General features: G+C 39.6%; 1 protein-coding gene across 1 annotated transcript; it reads right to left on the reverse strand.

The window, feature by feature from the left end:
• Positions 1–14,054: 14,054 nt before the first annotated feature.
• LOC130859329 (ATP synthase subunit O, mitochondrial-like) lies at positions 14,055–14,780 on the reverse strand. Its single transcript, XM_057746640.1, has one exon. The coding sequence runs from the start codon at positions 14,762–14,764 to the stop codon at positions 14,123–14,125; it is 642 nt and encodes a 213-aa protein (XP_057602623.1). The 5' UTR covers positions 14,765–14,780; the 3' UTR covers positions 14,055–14,122.
• Between the last annotated feature and the right edge of the window lie 5,015 nt (positions 14,781–19,795).

The following is a 19,795-nucleotide window of genomic DNA, read 5'->3' on the forward strand; positions in this document are numbered from 1 at the left end:
CTTTGTACAAATTGTAAAAATTGTAGTTGTAACAGCATGTAAAAACAGTTGTAAGAGAGGAAAGTATAACTTTGGAAACACAATGGAGGAAATGATCACCTTTACCTGGAGCTAATAATAGACTTCAGAGAGATGATGACACTTGAACAGGAAATAAAGGATGAGTAGGATGGAGAATCAGAATAGGAAAAGGCTTTGCTGTGCATTTGCAGACAAAGGAAACAATATTACCTATTTAAGTGATGACAGGTAGTTTGGAATGGCTGGATCACAGCCTGCTTAGTGGTCAGGTGTCAGGAGATGTTAGTGCTGAAATGTAAAGACACTAGGTGACATGATGTTATCAACAGGATCCAGATGATGGGCAGTCTGTTATAAATCGTTTTGTAAATGCTGATTACTCACATTCTACTTTCTGCAGATTCTGAAATGATGCAGTAACAGACACAGAATTCAGAAAAGGCTTAGAACATCAGCTTTACAGTGGAGGAATCTAGATTAGATTACAACTGGGATCCAAGATCTTATGTGTTTGCCTTCAGCCTTCAGAAGTCAGACCTGCCCTACTGAATTTACACGTGGAGGAGAGAAGACTTCGTGTGGTCTGTGGGCAGACAAATCCACCAGAGAGGTCAGGCTTCAAGATCAAGATATATTTCTCCCCATCTCATGTAGAAAATTAAGTGAGAGAAAAGGGGAGAAAAAATAAAGACAAAAGTACTTTATTTTGTATAGCATTTTATTAGCAGAGTCAAGAACACGAAGAAAAGAAAAGGAAGATTTTTCAGTCAGAAAGAGCATTATGCTAAGGGAACAAAAAAACCACTGAAGGATGGTATGTATTTTAGAGCATGCATTCTGATTGCAGGGTGGAGGAGGAATTGGAATGGGTGGAGTCTGGAGCCAGGGAGATTCATGAAGAGACCACTGCATCAGTCCATAGAGAGCAGAAGAGAGTCTAAACTGACAGGGTGATGAGGGTGTCCAGGGAAGGGGATGGATATGAGAGAGAGTTAATTGTAGAATCTATAAGAAGACTTTACTCTTTGGATGTGAACATGAGGAGTAATTAGTGGTATAAAATGATTCCCAGATTTCTGGAAGGAAGAAATGTGACAGAGGGTGATAAATAAATGTCAGCGATGGTAGGTAGAAAGTAGGACACTACACCTCATAGTGTTTTGGGGGTGAGATGAAGGATAAGTTGCTTAGCAGGAGGCAGGGAGCCTGGATTGGACAGGAAGCTTCTGAAAAGCATCAAGAGCCTGAAATAATCACTGAAAGAAAAGGGAACCTTGGATAAAGACAAGCATTGGGTTGAAAACCTGCATTTGATAAGCAGCACCAATGTGCTCCATTGCAAGGACCTCTCAAGCTGCAATCAGGAGGTCAGTGTGAGATTATCAGCCTGACCTATTCAGAGTTAGAGCCTTGTAAGAAAAGTATGTCGGGAGCCTGACAAAGTCAGGGAGTTTGAGATGAGAATGCAACTCAAGTGGCTGGCAAGACCTAGAGATCAGGAGATGGGTTGGTAAAAAAGTGAAAATAGAAATATGTGGTAGGAAAGAGGATCTCACTGAGGAAGGGCCGGGGAAAAGGAAAGTGTTAGAAAATTCAAGTTATGGAAAGTTGTTCAGAGATTTGGAAAGGAGTGTTTAGGGTTTTAGAGGAGAAGTAGTTCTGGGCAATGGCAAGTCCCAAGTCAGGGGACTGAAAGAGAGTGAAGGTAGAAGTTTCAGAAGATGAGGAGTTTGGGGAATTGAGAAGGGGTTATCAGTATGAGGCTTACCCAGGTGGGGAAGAAGAGGTAGGATGCAGGGAGTGGTAAGCTCAAAGCTGTGTGGAAGTAGATAATTGTCTGGAGAACATTGGTATATAACACACATAAGAGCATAGAAGACCATCTCTGGGGTACTCTAATGAAGGATGAGCTGCATGCTCTGCTCGTTTAGCATCAAGGTGAAATCCCTCTGACAAATAATTGCATATGCCAATTATTAATAGTCTCAATGAGAATAGGAAACCATCTGAGTTGTTTCCCTTGTATTCCTAGTGTTTGATATGCAATAAATGATTGTTGTCTCTGTGAATGAATAAATGATTATATTGGCAGCCAAAGAACATTACTGAGACTTTAGAATCATAAGAAACATCATCTCTTGTCCATCATGTCCACATTGTCTTGTATGGGCTGGGGGATAGAGGCTTTAGGGTCTCTAAAGAAACTGGCAGGAAATAAGTGTTCTGTCCATCTGGGGTGTGCAAAATCAAAGGATGATCTGAAGAGCTACTGGATACTAAGTTAATCAGGTGTCTACCATCATAATACTGGGATAGATTATTTTGCCAGGAAGACTCATTCCAAGTCACTCTTGGGGGGACAAGGTTTTAAATGTATACCTATCTTACACAGGATTGGCTTTAGAACTGGTTGGGACTGAGGCCACATGGGACAGTCACTGGGTTGTGCTTCCTGGGTGGGAAAAGGTGAAGACTGACATTCTGAGATGGTTGTCAGAATGACTGGGGCTCTCTCGGGCTGCCTTTCTATAATAATTGATCTAGAAATCAAGATTCCCGTGGGTTTGGCTGCTCTTTCCTGTGTACATCTGTAAACACCTGTAAATAACACCACTGATTCCCTCTATTGCTCTTATTTATTTATCTGCCTTCCTCCCCCATAGTGACCAGGATGGAGAGGTGCTCAAAATAAGGAATAGATCTAGGACTTGGGATCGAGAGAGCATAAGCACAGTTTTCAGGTATTTAGAATAAAATTGCTTTGTGGTATTTCTGAGGAAGATAACAAGACTTACATATGGACACCTCCAGAAAATATTTATTTTCAACTCATAAGAAAAATCTGAAGACAAAATAAGTTGTTCAAGAGGACATAATCTATAACTGCAGGTGTTTATTCATATGGTCTGTTAATAGATTCCATTATTTATGGTTGGATGATTAGTATTAATTATTTTGTTGTCACTCAGTCTCAAAATTGCAAAAACATTCTAAACATATTCAGGAAAGAGATCTTAAAACCTTCTTAGAATACCAGCATTACCCCTGACAGGCTGGGGGCCCTTGTGCATGCTGAGGGACAGGCAGGACACCTGGGCTGTGGCCTCACTCAGGACATGACAAAGCCTTAATTGCCTCTGACCTTCAGGTACCTGAAGTGGGATATGCAAGAGAGGGGAGAATGGGTGATGGCAGCCAAAAGAGTGAGTCCCCTGGGAGGAAACCCTGTAAACCTGACTGTCCTGTGGGCATCCTGCCTGGCTATCCACATCCTGCTGGCAGAAAACTGGACCTGGTTGTCCTTATGTCCTTGGTGTGTTCTCTGCCTAGGGCACTTCAACCTGCTTTTCTGGACTTTCCTGGAATCATCCTTACAAAGACACATTACAGCGCAAAGGCTGAAAGCATGTACTTTGGAGGCAAGTGGACCTGGTTACAATTCTAACTCAGTCACTTAATAGCCATGTGGCCTCGAACAAGATACTGTGACCCTTTGGGGTAGTTGTGTTGAAGAAGATTTATACCTTTTTTGCTAGAATGATCAGTTTTCATTTCTGCCTTTTATTGAATAAATTTTAACTAATTTAATCTTGCTTAATCTACTTTCATGTTCCTTTTTTAAATGGGAAATAAAAAATGACAGCAAAGCAAGTAGCTTATAGAGTGACTCCTCAGACAAGCACCAAGCACAGAAGGTCAGCTCATTTCCTAATGCTAACTAGCCTTTATTAGTTTTTCTGTGCCCCAAAGTTGGTTCCCTAGACATCCCTAATCTTAAACCTAGTCCCTATGGAGGACAGACATTCCCACATTAAAAAAGCCCTACACTGGTAATATAAGAGTAAATGGGGCTTCACTGGTGGCACAGTAGTTACGAATCTGCCTGCTAATACAGGGGACATGGGTTTGAGCTCTGGTCCACATGCCATGAAGCAACTAAGCTCAGTGCACCACAACTACTGAGCCTGCACTCTAGAGCCTGAAAGCCACAACTTCTGAGCTCAGGTGCCACAACTACTGAAGCCCCTGCACCTAGAGCCTGTGCTCTGCAGTAAGAGAAGCCACTGCAATAAGAAGCCCATGCACTGCAATGAAGAGTAGCCCCCACTCTCCACAACTACAGAAAGCCCACACATAGCAATGAAGACTCAAAGCAGCCAATAAATAATAAAATAAATTAAAGAAAAAGAATAAACAGTCAGTATGGGGCCCATGAGAAGAGAGCAAATGAAACTGTCTGATGAATGAGCCACAGACTGGGAAGTTTCCCAGGGGTTACCAGACATCACTGCACTATGCTGTCTCATCACTATACTTCAATAAAAAAAAAATTATGTATATAATGATTGTAAATATCTATGCAGCCAACATCAGAGCACCTAAATACATAAATATGAACAGATCTGAAAGGAGAATCAGACAGCAAAACAGTAATAATAGATGGGAATTCCCTGGAATTCCAGTGGTTAGGACTCCACATTTCCATTGCAGGGAGCACGGGTTTGATCCCTGGTTGGGGAACTAAGATCCTGCATGCCACACAGTGTGGCAAAGAAGAAGAAGAAGGAGAAGAAGGAGAAGGAGAAGAAGGAGGAGGAGGAGGAGGAGAAGGCTTCAATACCCCACTTTCAACAATGGATAATCATCAAGGTAGAAAATCAATATAGAAATGTTGGATGTAAACTACACATTAGATCAAATAGACCGAACCTAATAGATATATGCAGAATGTTTCATTTAACAGCAGAAGAAAACACATTCTTATCAAGAGCATGTAGAATGTTCTCCAGGACAGAACATATATTAGGCCTCAAAAAAATAGAAAAATTACACACCAAGCCCAAATTTAGTAGAAGGAAAGAAATAACAAAGATCAGAGCAGAAATCAATGAAATAGAGATTACAAAGGTGATAGAAAAAATCAATGAAACTAGAGCTAGTTTTGTAAAAAGACAAGCAAAACTGACAACATTTCAGCTAGACTAAGAAGAAAGAGAGAGCACTCAAATAAATAAAAACACAAATGAAAGAGGAGCCATTACATTTGATAACACAGAAATACTAAGGATCATAAGAACTGTGAAAAATTGTATGCCAAAGAATTAGAAAATCCAGAAGAAATGAATAAATTCCTAAAACACACAACCTACAAAGACTGAATCATGAAGAAATAGAAAACATAAAGAAACCAATAGCAATGGAAAAGATTGAACCAGTAATCAAAACTTCCCAAAAAGAAAAGTTGAGGACCAGATGGCTTTACAAGAAAATTCTACCAAATATTTAAAGAAGAATTAATACCAATCCTCCTCAAACTCTTCCTAAAGACTGAAGAGAAGGTAACACTTTCAAATTTATTTTTTAAGACCAGCATTATCCTGGGACTAAAGACACATAAGGAAACTACAAGAAAAGAAAATTACCAGCCAATATCCCAGATAAACATAGATGCAAAAATCATCAACAATATATACTAGCAAATAGAATTCAACAGCATATTAAAGTATCATACACCATGATCAAGCGGAATTTATCCCTGGGATGTAAGGAAAGCACAACATTACACAAATCAATAAATGTGATACAGCTCAGAAACAAAACGAAGATTAAAACTTGAATGATCATCTCAATAGATGCAGAAAAATCATTGGATGAAATTGGATATCCCTTCATGTTAAAAGCTCTCAGTAAATTAAATTAAATAAACTATATATATATATATATATGTATATATGTATTTGACAAATCCACAATTAACATCATACTTAACACTGAAAAGCTGAAACCTTTTCCTCCGAGATCAGGAACAAGACAAGGATACATAACTGCCCCATTCCTCACAGAAGACTTTGTCTTTTTTCATTAATTCTTCCATCCTGCTCCTCTCTACTTCTTGAGGGGCCCCAAACAGCAGCTAATGTGTCAAGAAGAAAGTGAAACAAAAAAGAAAAAAGAAACTGATTACATCTCTTATTTCCTCACTGCAAACTTCCAAATAGGAGTCAGCCCTAAGCAGAGAGAGGGGTGAGGAAAACACCCTCAGATGAAAAAGTCAAGTTCTAGATTGGACCAAATTTGTTCTGTCGTTTTATTTTCTTTTCGTTTTTTTTTTTAATTATTTATTGATTGATATTTACTTTTGGGCATGCCACATGCAGCCTGTGGGATCTTAGTTCCCAGACAAGGGATGGAAAACATACCCCTGGCAATGGAAGCCCGAAGCCCTAACCACTGGACTGCTGGGAAATTCCCTGTCATCTTCTTTTTTTTCTTTCTTTTTTTTTACTATCTGAGGAGATGATTACTTACTGCTACCTAAAAGTAATTGGAAAATTTAGAAGATTTGCTAGAGATTTCTTTCAGTGGTGAAAAACAAAAATATTCAATAAAGTTAGGGTAAGTTATTGGAAATAATAAAATTAATTTCTATTTGCATCCTACCAAGAAATTTATTAAACTGAACTTAAACTCAGTAAAGCTATGCTCAATAATGCTTTGTGAAGAAGATGTTTGCTTTGGAAGTAAAGTAGAGATGAAGAGATGAGTACTGTAAAGAAAAACTATGTAAAGAAGAAGAGATGAGTACAGTAAAATTGGGCATTGGGAGAAAAAAGCTTGCAGCGGAGATGGCCACCATCCAAGCACAGGATACAAAGTGCATGTTGATAATCATGTGACTCCCATTCAAAACGGAAACTCTGATTTAGGCTAATAAATGTTTCTTTTGAAAACACATATGGTCTGATATTGGGTACTTTACACTGAATTTCAATATCAGACATATGTGAAGGATAGAATAAAACTTTCATACCACAACTCAGATGTGAAAGAATTTAAACTTTCCCTTTTAACTGTATAACTGATCACATCTTAATTTTGTGTTCTTACCCTTGATGAGGTCGTAAGAAAAATTTATGTCTGATCTGAAATTCGGTGTGGTTTTGGTGAGAACAGTGAACACTGTCTTCTCTGCTGGGTAACTGAGAATGGAAACAAGATTTACATATTTCTGCAATGAAGCAAAGCAACTGGCTACTAGGGAAATCTTGGGAGATATTTCTTCCCAAAGAAATTCTAAACATTTTCACACCATTAGGGCATGATGCTAGTTGTAGATCCAGTAGAGATAATGGAGATGTTTTTGTGGCAGCTGGTAGCAACAAGGTAGTTGTTTTGCCTCATTTGTATGGAAAACTATGCAAAGGCTCTGTGCTGCCTGCCCAGAGATAATTCAGCGAGCAATGGGAACTTCAGATCTGAAAAAAGTTTTGTCCAATCTTGGAAGCTCTGATATTAACTGGAGCTGCCAAAGTCCATTTAAGGCCCAAATCACACTCAAAGTGAAGCACACTAACATAAGAATCACAGCCAGGGCAGAGTCCAGCTGTGAAGGCTCAGATCCAGAAGAATGTTCTAAGAACTAACCATGTCCCCACCCACTCCAGGGGACTTCTTTCTTCTGGATGCTTTCCCAGAAGTTGTGCAACATTTGAACAACTCCAATCCATAAATTTCTGTCACAGTGAAAGAAACATTAATAGAAATAGCTTGTATTTGCAGAGCCCTTAACAAATGTCAGACACTGTTCTAGGGGCTCTATTTGAATTATGTTATGTAGGAATTTTATCACCTTATGATAAGCAAAATTGGCATAGTGACTAACAGACCCTAATTAGAAGAAAGAATTTCAAGCCTCCTAAGAACCAAAGGGAAGATCTTCCCACATATTCAGAATATTGGAGCTGGAAGGAAACTTAGAAACCAAGTGGTCCAAGGGCTTTATCCCACCAGTCAAAGAAGGACTAGGTTCAGCCTTGTAGGAAAGAAAGTGCTGATGATATTTTAGAAATGGGGAAAGAAGAAAGAGGGGAAGATTAGGAGAGATTTTTAAGTCAAAGAGCCCTCCCTATGGCTTATACATTACTGTTTCACTTCTTTGAAAGGGACTATATGGTAGCTTTTAGCCTATAAACCATCCATTAAGGTCTCTTGGTCTAATTCAGGCCCCTTCTCTTCCTATGGAAACTGAAGGCCATAGAGGTGCAATGACAGTGACAAGTGTCACACAATGTGGCAGTGGCAGAGTTGCCGCTAGAGCCCTGGGTTCTGATTTCTTCTAGCACATTGTGGTACCTTTTCCTCACACCCTGTGACACAACACACAACTGTAGGTGGGTTTTCACCAGATTTGCATTAACTGACCGATGTAATGATTCTAACATGGAGGGAGGGTTCTAGGTCAGGGAACACTTGAGTAGATTTGTGGGACAGTGACCACTTTGACTCTCTTCTCTGTGTGTATTACAGTCTTGTACTTATACTGCTTCTTCTAAGGATATATCAAGTGTTAGCAGCTTCTGTGTTGACATGTATGATCTTAAACAAGTTAGATAATCTCTTTAGGCCTTAGTTTTCTCATTAAAAAAATGGCAATACAACAAGCAAAACTCTTGAAGCTTCTCTCTGCTAAAGTCTGTTCACTTCCCTCCACCAGTCAAATCTCACACAGATGACCCACATGGTGTTCAGGGAACATAATTCAAGCACTCTTTATTCCCACAAACTCTAGGAGAATAAGACCCTGTTGACTTAAAAATAATGCACAACCTGAGAGTTGAGAGTTGAGTCTATTTGGGGCAAAATTAGATAACTCTGAGAAACTGTTCCAAAGAGGCAGGGGCAGGGGGAAGATGAGTATGTATGTATTCTTGGTAAAGGAGGAGTACATGCAATCAAATACATTTTTTTTGTAAGGGGTTTCAGCTAGTCACAAGGAGCAGACATCACCTTGTAGGGATTTAGTGCTTTTCTAGATATAAGGGGATGCAAGGGTTGGGCTCATAAAATTAGCTCTTGAAAACATCTAACTACCTAAAGACTTGTTCTGCCCATCCTCCAAAGCACAGAGTGCCTCGTTCCTGGTGTCCACCCTGAATTCCCTTCAAGGGATGTGGAAGGTCAGCAGCAGTAGCAGCACAATGTGATTTAGTCCTTGTACAGGCAGATGGCAAGTTCAAACTTATAGTTGACAGGACCCCCTCATGGTCATAAATTCAACCATGCTTTGGGAGGCATTGCATGACCATTTCATCCCACAGTGCTAGGAAGGCTCATTCCTAGGTCTGATGAAGATTTTGCCAATAGGCCACTCAATGTGCCATTACTGGGCTAGGTCTTTTTAACAAAAGCCAAAGCTCTCTGGAACGCCTGTATTCCTAATCTGTTATGGTCCAGAAAAAATTCCCTCTTGTTGCATCTTCCCATATCCAGAGAGCTTTGATATTGACCTGTAATTTTCTTTTTTGTGTGTGACATCTTTGTGTGGTTTTGGTATCAGGGTGATAGTGCCCTCGTAGAATGAGTTTGGGAGTGTTCCTTTTTCTGCTCTATTTTGGAAGAGTTTGAGGAGGACAGGTGTTAGCTCTTCTCTAAATGGTTGATAGAATTCGCCTGTGAAGCCATCTGGCCTGGGCTTTTGTTTGTAGGGAGATTTTTTTTTTAATAAATTTATTTATTTATTTAATTGGCTGTGTTGGGTCTTTTTTGCTGTGCACAGGCTTTCTTTCAGTTGCGGTGAGTGGGCGCTACTCTTCTTGTGGTGCACGGGCTCCTCATTGCTGTGGCTTCTCTTTGTTGTGGAGTACAGGCTCTAGGCACGTGGGCTTCAGTAGTTGCAACACATGGGCTCAATAGTTGTGGCTCATGGGCTCTAAAGCACAGGCTCAATAGTTGTGGCACATGGGCTTAGTTGTTCCACGGCATGTGGGATCTTCCTGGAGCAGGGATCGAACCTGTGTCCCCTGCATTGGCAGGTGGATTCTTAACCACTGCACCACCTAGGAAGCCCCAGGGAGATTTTTAATCACAGTATCAACTTCATTGCTTGTGATTGGTCTGCTCATATTTTCTATTTCTTCCTGGTTCAGTCATGGAAGATTGTACTTTTCTAGGAATTTATCCATTTCTTCCAGGTTATCCAATTTATTGGCATATAGTTGCTTGTAGTAGTCCCTCATGATCTTCTGTATTTCTCTGGTATCAGTTGTTACTTCTCCTCTTTCATTTCTTATTCTGTTGATTCACATCTTCTCCCTTTTTTTTCCTGACGAGTCTGGCTAATGGTTTATCAATTTTGTATATTTTCCCAAAGAACCAGCTTTTAGTTTTATTGATCTTTGCTATTTTTTCTTTCATTTCTTTTTTGTTTATTTGTGATCTGATATTTATGATTTCTTTCCTTCTGCTCACTTTGGGGTTTTTTGGTTCTTCTTTCTCTAATTGTTTTAGATGTAAGGTTAGGTTGTTTATTTGAATTTTTCTTGTTTCTTGAGGTAGGATTGTATTGCTATAAACTTCCCTCTTAGAACTGCTTTTGCTGTGTTCCATGTGTTTTGGGTCATCATATTTTCATTGTCATCTGTTTCTAGGTATTTTTTTATTTCCTCTTTGATTTCTGCAGTGACTTCTTGGCTGTTTAATAGTGTATTGTTTAGCCTCCATGTGTTTGTATTTTTTACAGTTTTTTTTCCTTCCTGTAATTGATATCTAGTCTCATAGCATTGTGGTCAGAGAAGAGGCTTGATGCAATTTCAATTTTCTTGAATTTACTGAGGCTTGTTTTATGCCCCAAGATATGATCTATCCTGGAGACTGTTCCATGTGCACTTGGGAAGAAAGTGTATTCTGTAGTTTTTGGATACACTGTCCTATTATTATCAATTAAGTCAAGATGGTCAAATATCTGATTTAAAGCTTGTGTTACCTTATTTATTTTCTGTTTGGATGATCTGTCCATTGGTGTAAGTGGGGTGTTAAAGTCTTCTACTATTATTGTGTTACTGTCGATTTCCCCTTTTATGAGAGGTAGCACTTGCCTTATGTATTGAGGTGCTCCTATGTTGGGGGCATAGATATTTACAATTGTTATATCTTCTTCTTGGATGGATCCCTTGATCATTATGGAGTGTCCTTCCTTGTCTCTTATAATAGTCTTTACTTTAAAGTCTAATGTGTCTGATATGAGTATTGCTACTCCAGTTTTCTTTTGACTTCCATTTGCATGAAATACCTTTTTCCATCCCCTTACTTTCAGTCTATATGTATCCCTAGATCTGAAGTGGGTTTCTTGTAGACAGCATGTATATGGGTCTTGTTTTTGTATCTATTCAGCCAGTCTGTGGCTTTTGGTTGGCACATTTAATCCATTTACATGTAAGGTAATTATTGACATGTATGTTCCTATTACCATTTTCTTAATTGTTTTGGCTTTGTTTTTGTAAGTCTTTTCCTTGTCTTGTGTTTACAGCCTAGAGGACTTCCTTTAGCTGTTGTTGTAAGGCTGGTTTGGTGGTGCTGAATTCTTTTAACTTTTGCTTGTCTGTAAACTTCTGATTTTGCCATCAGATCTGAATGAGATTCTTGCTGGGTAGAGAATTCTCGGCTATAGGTTTTTCTCTTTCAAGACTTTAAGTATCTCCTGCCACTCCCTTCTGGCTTGCAGAGTTTCTGCAGAGAGATCAGCTGTTATCCTTATGGGTTTTCCCTTATATGTTATTTGTTGTTTTTCTCTTGCTGATTTTCATATTTTTCTTTTGTGTTTAATTTTCATTACTTTGATTAATATGTGCCTTGGTGTGCTTCTCCTTGCATTTATTCTGTATGGAACTCTCTGTACTTCTTGGACTTGGTTTACTATTTCCTTTCCCATGTTGAGGAAGTTTTCCACCATAATCTCCTTAAATATTTTCTCAGGCCCTTTCTTTTTTTCTTCTTCTTCTGGGACACCTATGATTTGAATGTTGATATACTTAATGTTATCCCCGAGGTCTCTGAGTCTGTCTTCCATTCTTTTTAGTCTTTTTTCCTTTTCCTGCTCTGTGGCAGTTATTTCTACCATTCTTTCTTCCAACTCACTTACTCATTCTTCTGCTTCAGTTATGCTGCTGTTTATAACATCTAGAATATTTTTAATTTCAGTTATTGTGTTGTTTATTATTGTTTGTTTGCTCTTTAGTTCTTCTAGGTCCTTATTAAATGTTTCTTGTATTTTCTCTATTTTGTTTTTGAGATTTTGGATCATCTTTACTATCATTACTGTGTTCTTTTTCAGGCAATTTGCCAATTTCTTCTTCATTTATTTGGTCCTATGGGATTTTATCTTACTCCTTTGACTGCAAGGCATTTCTTTCTTTTCTCGTTTTGTCTAATTTATAGTATTTGCTGTCTGCTTTCCCTATGCTGCCTAGTAGTAATTCCTCTTGTCTCTGTTCTGTTTGGCTTGAGGCGTCACTCACTGGAGCTTGCTGAACTTTGGTTTGATTTGGAGCTTGGTGTTGAGAATGAGAACTCTGGGGGAGCACTTGCTGATTAATATTCCATGGGGTCAGGAGTTCTCTGGTGGTCCAACATCCTGGACTCCACTCTGTTGTCTCAGATGTCCAGGTTTGCCTCCCATCTGGGGCACCAAGACCTTGGAAGCTGCACAACATGGAGAAAAGGGAGGTAGAAGGAGAGCAAAGAAAAAAAGGAAGAAAAAAGGGAAGAAGGGGAAAGGACAAACAGTTCCCCAAGATTGGAGGTAAAAGCAACTCGATTAGACTAAGTCAAAACCACACAAGGAGATGTGCACACTTGCACTTACAAATAGAAAAGAGGAAAAGAAGCCAAAGAGAAGAGAAAAAGAGAGAGCAAAGAAAAGAAAGAAGAGAGTACTCATACCAATTACAAGCAAGTCCACATACAAGTATATACAGTAAAGATTTAACTAACAAATACCTAAAACCAGAAACAAGACAAACATACAAGAAGTCCTCGAATGCTTCTAGGTAGGGCTGTGCACCTGCTGTGGAGAGCTCAGATTGTGATCTGGTATTAGTCCTGCGCGTATTTGTCCCCACAGTCCCCCGTTGCCCCTTATGTCTACAGTCTCTATTGTAGAAACTTTCTCTTCTTTGGTCCTGCAGTCCTTGGGGATCAGTTTTGGTTTTGGTCCCTACTTTGCATGTGGGTTGCTCTCAGGAGTCAGTTCCCCGCACAGGCAAGAGGGGGTGAAAGAGAGTAATTGGGGTTCACTTGCAACTTCAGGTCAGGGTGTAGGGAGGGATATGGCAGTCTAATAAAATCTGCAGGAGTGCTTGTAGCAACAGAGGTCAGCATGAGCCTGAGGTGTGCTGTGCATTCTCCCAGGGAAGTTGGTCCTGATCACAGGACCCTTGGTTTTGGTTGGCTTCACCTGCTGCCCGAAGGGTGTGGCCAGTATCTTGCCTTACACACAGGACCCTTGGCGGCTGCGGGTGGTCAGGCAGCAGGGCCCAGCAGCACATGGTGGGGGAGGGGAGTGGAGCAGTGGGGAGGCTTGAGGGCTGTAGGTGGGGCCTGGTGGTGCATGGCAGGGCAGGGAGGTTGGGGTCCAGTGGGCAATCTTTCCTATCCAGCAGCCCCAGGTCATGCAGCTTCACAGCATGTGAGTTCATGGACAGAGAAGTTTCTCCCAAGCACTCCAAAACAAAAGTACCCTGTCTCTCCATCTGGCCCAGGATTTTCCCCAAACTCTCTCCTAGTTTGCTGGCACACCTGCCCCCCAGGCTGTTCTCATGCAGTCAGCCCCTGACCTCTCCCTGGTTTCTGTTCTCGGAAGCCCAAGTGTCGGCACCCAGCCCCACCCACACCACCATGGGTGAGCAGATTCGCCTCTTTGTCTGGGGAGTGCTGCCTGACTCCTCCATGCAGGGATCTCTCTGCTCTAACCTCAGCACACTTGCAGTTGCTCTGTCTTCTAGGGGCTCCGAGGCTCCGCCTGTCCTTCCCTGCTAGTGAGGGGGCTCCCCAGTGTGTGGGAGACTTACCCCAGTCACAGCTCCCTCCCAGAGGGGCCCATCTCCTCAGGATTCTTTGTCTCTCTTTTTCCCTTCTTTCCTTTGTACTACCCAATTATGTGGAAATTCTCTTGCCTTTATGGCAATCTGAGGTCTCCTGCCAGCATTGGGAAAGTGTTTTCCTGAAGCCACTCCTCAAGTAGATGTATTTTTTTTTTATTCTGTTCAGGAAGCATTTTATTGTTGCTCCAAGTTTAAGAATTTTCATTTTTAGAAAATCAACACTTTTAGAAAACCTCCCGCATTGCTCTGCTCAGCTTCTGAATCTTGGTTTTCGCAGACATATCAACATATTTCTCTCCAATACGGACAATCATTCCACCCATGATTGATGGATCAATCTTAACTTCCAATTTCAACACTTGGCCTTTACTTAGGAAGCTCTTCAGGACTGTTTTTAATTCAGTAAGAGTGGCTTCATCTAAAGGAGATGCAGTGGTAACTGTACATGGCACTTCTCCACGGTGGACACTCATCATGGTGGAAAAGGCAGAAATGACCCCAGCGGTATTGTTCAAGCGACCATTTTCAGCAAGCAAATTGATCAGATTGGACGTGAGGGGAGAAAACTTCTCTTTTGCAGTCATGTTATTTAGGCTCTTCACTTTAACGGAACGCTTCACATAGGGATTCATAATAGAAGTGGCCATTTTGGGTTCCTTCAAGATTTGTGCTACTCTCAACAATTCCTTTTCTACTTGCTCCAGTTTATTCTGTTTAGATGCTGCAGAATAAAGAGCAGTGGCATAGCGACCCTCGATACCATATATCTGAACAGGTGGCCTCACAAGCTTGGCAAACGGCCTCGCCACAGATGTACTGAAGCATCGCACCTGCTGGGACAGCCCGGACACTGCTGCCGCAGCCATCTTCTCCTGGGCGGCTGTAAGTAGATGTATTTTTGATGTATTTGTGGGGAGAAAGGTGATCTCCACGTCCTACTCCTCCGCCATCCTTTTTTCCAGTCCAGAAGAATTTTAATCATTCTCTGTTTTACCTTCTACTACCTGGATGTGGCATTAAAGTGGGAGTGGGGAAGGTGATAAATTTCTTAACATAATCAAGGAGCGCACTAAAGTATTTTTCTGTAATAAAAGAGCTGTTATCTTCCTAAGATTAATTTTGTTTCAAGTCTCTAGGGTAACTGACAGAAGTTGATATTGATATAAATTGAAATTAAATAGTAATTTCTTCAAAGATTTGTAATAGGATCAGACTATAATGCTGCTTTATAACCTGCTTTTTTTTTTTTTGGCTTAGTTACAAAACAAACATGTATATCTTTACATTAAAAAGTTTTACTTCACAAATAACAACACATTTCATTTTTTGAATGTAAAATAATTATTCTAACCAATTTCCTAAAATTAGGCAGTTTTATTATTTTTAATATAATTAATACCCTTGCAATGAACATTCTTTTGCAGCCACTTTAGCTTGATATAATTTGGATATTTTGACTTGGCATTGAATGCAGGACATATAGCAGTTTAGATTTTTTAAGTTAGGATTTTGCAAACATAAATACACTGTACTTAGCATCAAGTTTTTAATCAGTATTTTTTCATGAAGGGAAAACAATGATAATTGCCTATCGATAACTATCTCCCTAGGAAAAGATTCAACTCATCCCTGGAAATCCCACCCAGCTGGTTACTAATGCCTCTCCTAACCCATAGTTTCTGACTCTAGATGACAGTTTTGGAAATTTGTCAGTCCTGACCCAACAAGAACCCTGACTCCAAAATCTTCATGACTACTTTCTGTTTCAGTGAAAAGGGAAGAAGTAGAGGGGCTGAAGGGTCCCTGAGCTTCCCCCTTCACACACAGCCTCTAACAAGTCAGAAATGCCCTTCTTCCTTCTGGGAAGCTACCACAGCTCTATTTAGAAACACAGAAGCCATGTACTTGTTCTGTACCCATACATTTTCTTCCTGGGGGGTAGAGAAAAGGAAGTAGTTTCAGCAATGCCTCCTGACATCTGTGGCTCTAGTCCAATCTACTCTGCATATGCTACAGCAATTCATACGTACTATCCTTTCTTCTCCTTTCTAGGCACAGAACACCTCCCAGGTAGAAAGAAAAAGGCAGATACTCCCTGCATAGGGCCATCTGAAGTAGCATATGGAGTTTGACATAAACTGAAGTGTAATCCCTTTCCAAGTCAGTGAATGGAAGGTTCAATAAGTCTAAACTCTCAAACACTGATGTTATTCATTCTTTCCACTCATGCTGAACATTTACATGTAGGAGGCACTATTAGACATGGATGATATAACAGGAAACAAAAGAGAAAGTCTTTGCCCTTGTGGGGCTTATATTCTAGTGGGAAGAGAAAATGTAAACAAATGAAATATATATTTCATGTATTGATAAATTCTATTTTTAGAAGAAGGTAAAGGAGATGGAGGAGAGAGTTGTTCTTCCTTGTGAGTTGGTCAGGCAAGGTCCCACTGATAAGGTGCCCTGTGAGCAGACATGAGAAAATGAAGGGACAGACCATATGATTATCTAGGGGGGAAATATTCTAAGCAGAAGGAACAGCTGGTGCAAAAGCCCTGAGACAAGAGTGTGTTGAACATTTTCACAGAATAACAAGAAGGCTCCCATGGCTGAAGTTGAGAGCATAAGGGGAAAGTAGGAAATAAGGCCAGAAAATTATATCTGGACAGCCAGATGATGCTGGTAGGGCCTAATAGAACACTGTGAAAACCTCGGTACTCTTTCTCTAATGTGAGATGGAAAATCATTGGGGGCGTTTTCAGAGAAAACTAATATAATCTTTCTCAATCCGTGTTCAATGGCTTGATAATGAACATGTAATTATACAAATGTTTGTTCTATAAAGTAGTTTTACAATATGAATCAAGAGCCAGGCCAACTATTAATAAGAACATAGAATAAAAGGTCCCACTCACGCATAGAAAAAAAAAGATAACATACCTAGGAATAAGCCAAGCAAAAAATGGCAGAACATATGTAAAGAAATCTTCACACTCTGAATAAGATAACATAAGATGTAAATAACAATGCAAACCTTATTCTGAGTCTCAATATTGTAATTTTAATTATTTGTGTATTTTAATTATGCATATATTTATTTTCATATATTATTTATGTAGTTATTCATTTATGAATTATTTATATGTCTGTAAGTTTAATGTAATTCCAACAAAAATGAAAAAATATTTTCTCTTTTGTACTAGACAAGCTCATGCTAAAGTTCATATGAAGAAACAAATCTATAAGGATGGTCAGAGAAATTGTAAAAGAGCAGTATAAGATGCAAGCCCTATGATATGTAACAGTATTTTAAAACCATGGAAATTATAAAGCTAAATAAAAAATAAATAAATAAAAATAAAACCATGGGAATGAATCCACAGTAACAGTTGAAGACTTTAACACTCCTCTCTCAGCAAGTGATAGAACTACTGGACAGAACATAAACAAAGATATAGGAGAAATTATCAGCACCACCAATGAACAGGATCTCAGTAGAATTTATTGAATTTTCCACCCAACAACAGCAGGATGTACAGTGATTTCAAGCACCCATGTAACATTCACCAAGATAAACTATTTCCTGGGTTATTAAACAAAACTTAGCAAATCTGCAATAATTAAATCACACATGATAGCTTTTCCAAACGTAATAGAATAAAACTAGAAACAACAGAAAAGAAACAGTAAAAATCTTTAAGCAAATTGAATTTGAACAACATACTAGATTCAGCCTCACAAACAACATCTACAAAACCCTACAGTCAACATCATATTTAAGAGTGGAAGACAATATTTCTGTCCCAAGCCTGGGAACAAAACGTCACTCTTATTCAATAATACTGGAAGTTCTAACCACTGCAATAAGACGAGGAGGGAAAATGTATACAAACTGGAAAGGAAAAAGTAAAACTGCCTCTATTTGCAGATAACATGATTGTCTACATAGAAAATCCCCAAGAATATACCCCCTCAAAAAACACCAAAAAAACAGAACAAAACCAAAAAAAAACAAGCGAACAAAAAAACCTCTGCCTAGATCTAATAAATGAGTTCTGTACAGTCAATGGATACAGGATCAATGTGCAAAAATCAACTGCATTTCTGTTTACTGACAGCAAAGGGGTAGAAATAAAATTTTAAATCATATGCTATATACTTATTGCCAATTTGTTAACTGCTTTGGGATTGTTTTTGTAGGGGTTTCTTGTTGTTCTTCCTTTCTTCTTCTTTTGCTTTCTTGCCTGTGGCTTGATGACTAACTTTAGTGTTATGTTTGGCTTCCTTTCTCTTGTTTGTGTGAGTATCTATTACAGATCTTTGGTTTGTGGTTATCCTGAGATTTATATATAGCGATATTATGTACGTATATGATTATTTTAAGTTGCTGAATTTTAACAACCGTGTATTTTTACTCCCTGCCACACACATGTTTACTGTTTTTGACATTCTATTTTACATCTTTTTATTTTGTGTATCTCTTAACTACTTATTATGGATATAATGATTTTATGACTTTTTTTACCTTTGTACTAGCTCTATAGGTGATTAATTTACTACCTTTACTGTATATTTTGCCTTTACCAATGAGGTTTTTCCTTTCATAATTTTTGTATTTCTAGTTGTGGCCTAAACATCAGTTTAAATTTGACTTTGGTATCTCTACTCTTGGAAGTGGGACTTTGATACCCGATATTCTAACATGGCCGTATCTTCTTGGACAATATGTATATGACACCTGCTTCCTGAGCCTGACTCAGAGACTTTGTGTTTATACCTATAACCTTTCCTGATCATCCTCAGTCCTGGAGAAAGACAAGAATTCCTATTAGTACAAGGAAGCATCAGAACATTGAAGATTTAAGATATTACTATAAATATGACACTGTTAAAGTCACTGAATGCACCATGGCTCTCCCTGTATTTACTGTAGGCTAATAGCCAGATCTAGAATACAACCTAGAATACATCATGGCCACCACCTACTGGCCAAATGTACATCAGATTCCAGGCTGACCCTTCACAGGTTGTACTAGACCTTGAGATAGCTCTCCAAAGGAAAAAGGAAGATTTTGAAAATATTTCTGTGTCAGCATCAGTGACTGGGTTAGGTGGCGAACAGGAGACCATTGTAGGGAGTGCACCATGGAGACTGGACATATCAGGCATAAAGTCTGCTGCCTGCAGTATTCCTAGAGGTCCTGGGAAAGATGACTTCTCTCTCAAAATTCCTTAGAACCTGAGAACGGGTTATTTCACTTTTAGCTGGATCTTTTCCCTGAAGCTCTTCCATGCCTCTGCTCCAGAAGGTAAAACAGACCTGCCAAACAAGGTCCACCATCAAGAGAACTGACTCCTTGTCTTCATGACTCTTTCCATTCTCCTGGCAAGCTCCTTCATCCTGCAGTCATGAGGCAAGACAGGTAAACATTTACAAAATTTCTCAGAGGGTTGCAGGTTTAAAGTTTGAAAAGTCCTGCCTATGCTAATTGCAGAATCTTCACCCCCAGTGCGTATATAGTTTCACGAGTTCCCCTCCTCTTGGTTCTTTTGAACTTCTGGGTATTATGGTACCATAAGACAGAAAGCTATCAGATGCTTCTTTCAGTGGCAATTGACAGTCCAGTCCCTTTTGCCAAAGGTTACAGGAATGAGCTCTCTTGATCTCCAGGTTATGATTGCTCTGAGGACATATGAGTCCCTACCTCTGACATTTGCCCTTTCTCTTGGTTTCAAGTGAGGTTTTCCTCATCCAACCTGGGAGGATCAAGACATCTATAGAAAAGGATGTGTGTGGAGCTGGAGGAGGTCGAGCTAAAAGATGCTCCAAAACCTCTGTATTTGCCATCTGGGTATCCTCACCAGGAGGGATGGAGGATGCTTTGGAGAGCAGGAAG

This window comes from Hippopotamus amphibius, chromosome 1, assembly GCF_030028045.1.
Source record: "Hippopotamus amphibius kiboko isolate mHipAmp2 chromosome 1, mHipAmp2.hap2, whole genome shotgun sequence".
In the NCBI taxonomy this organism is placed as follows: domain Eukaryota; kingdom Metazoa; phylum Chordata; class Mammalia; order Artiodactyla; family Hippopotamidae; genus Hippopotamus; species Hippopotamus amphibius.

Bases quoted from the DNA above. Each gene is read 5' to 3' on its own strand.
- LOC130859329 (XM_057746640.1), bottom strand. From the start codon at position 14,764: ATGGCTGCGGCAGCAGTGTCCGGGCTGTCCCAGCAGGTGCGATGCTTC.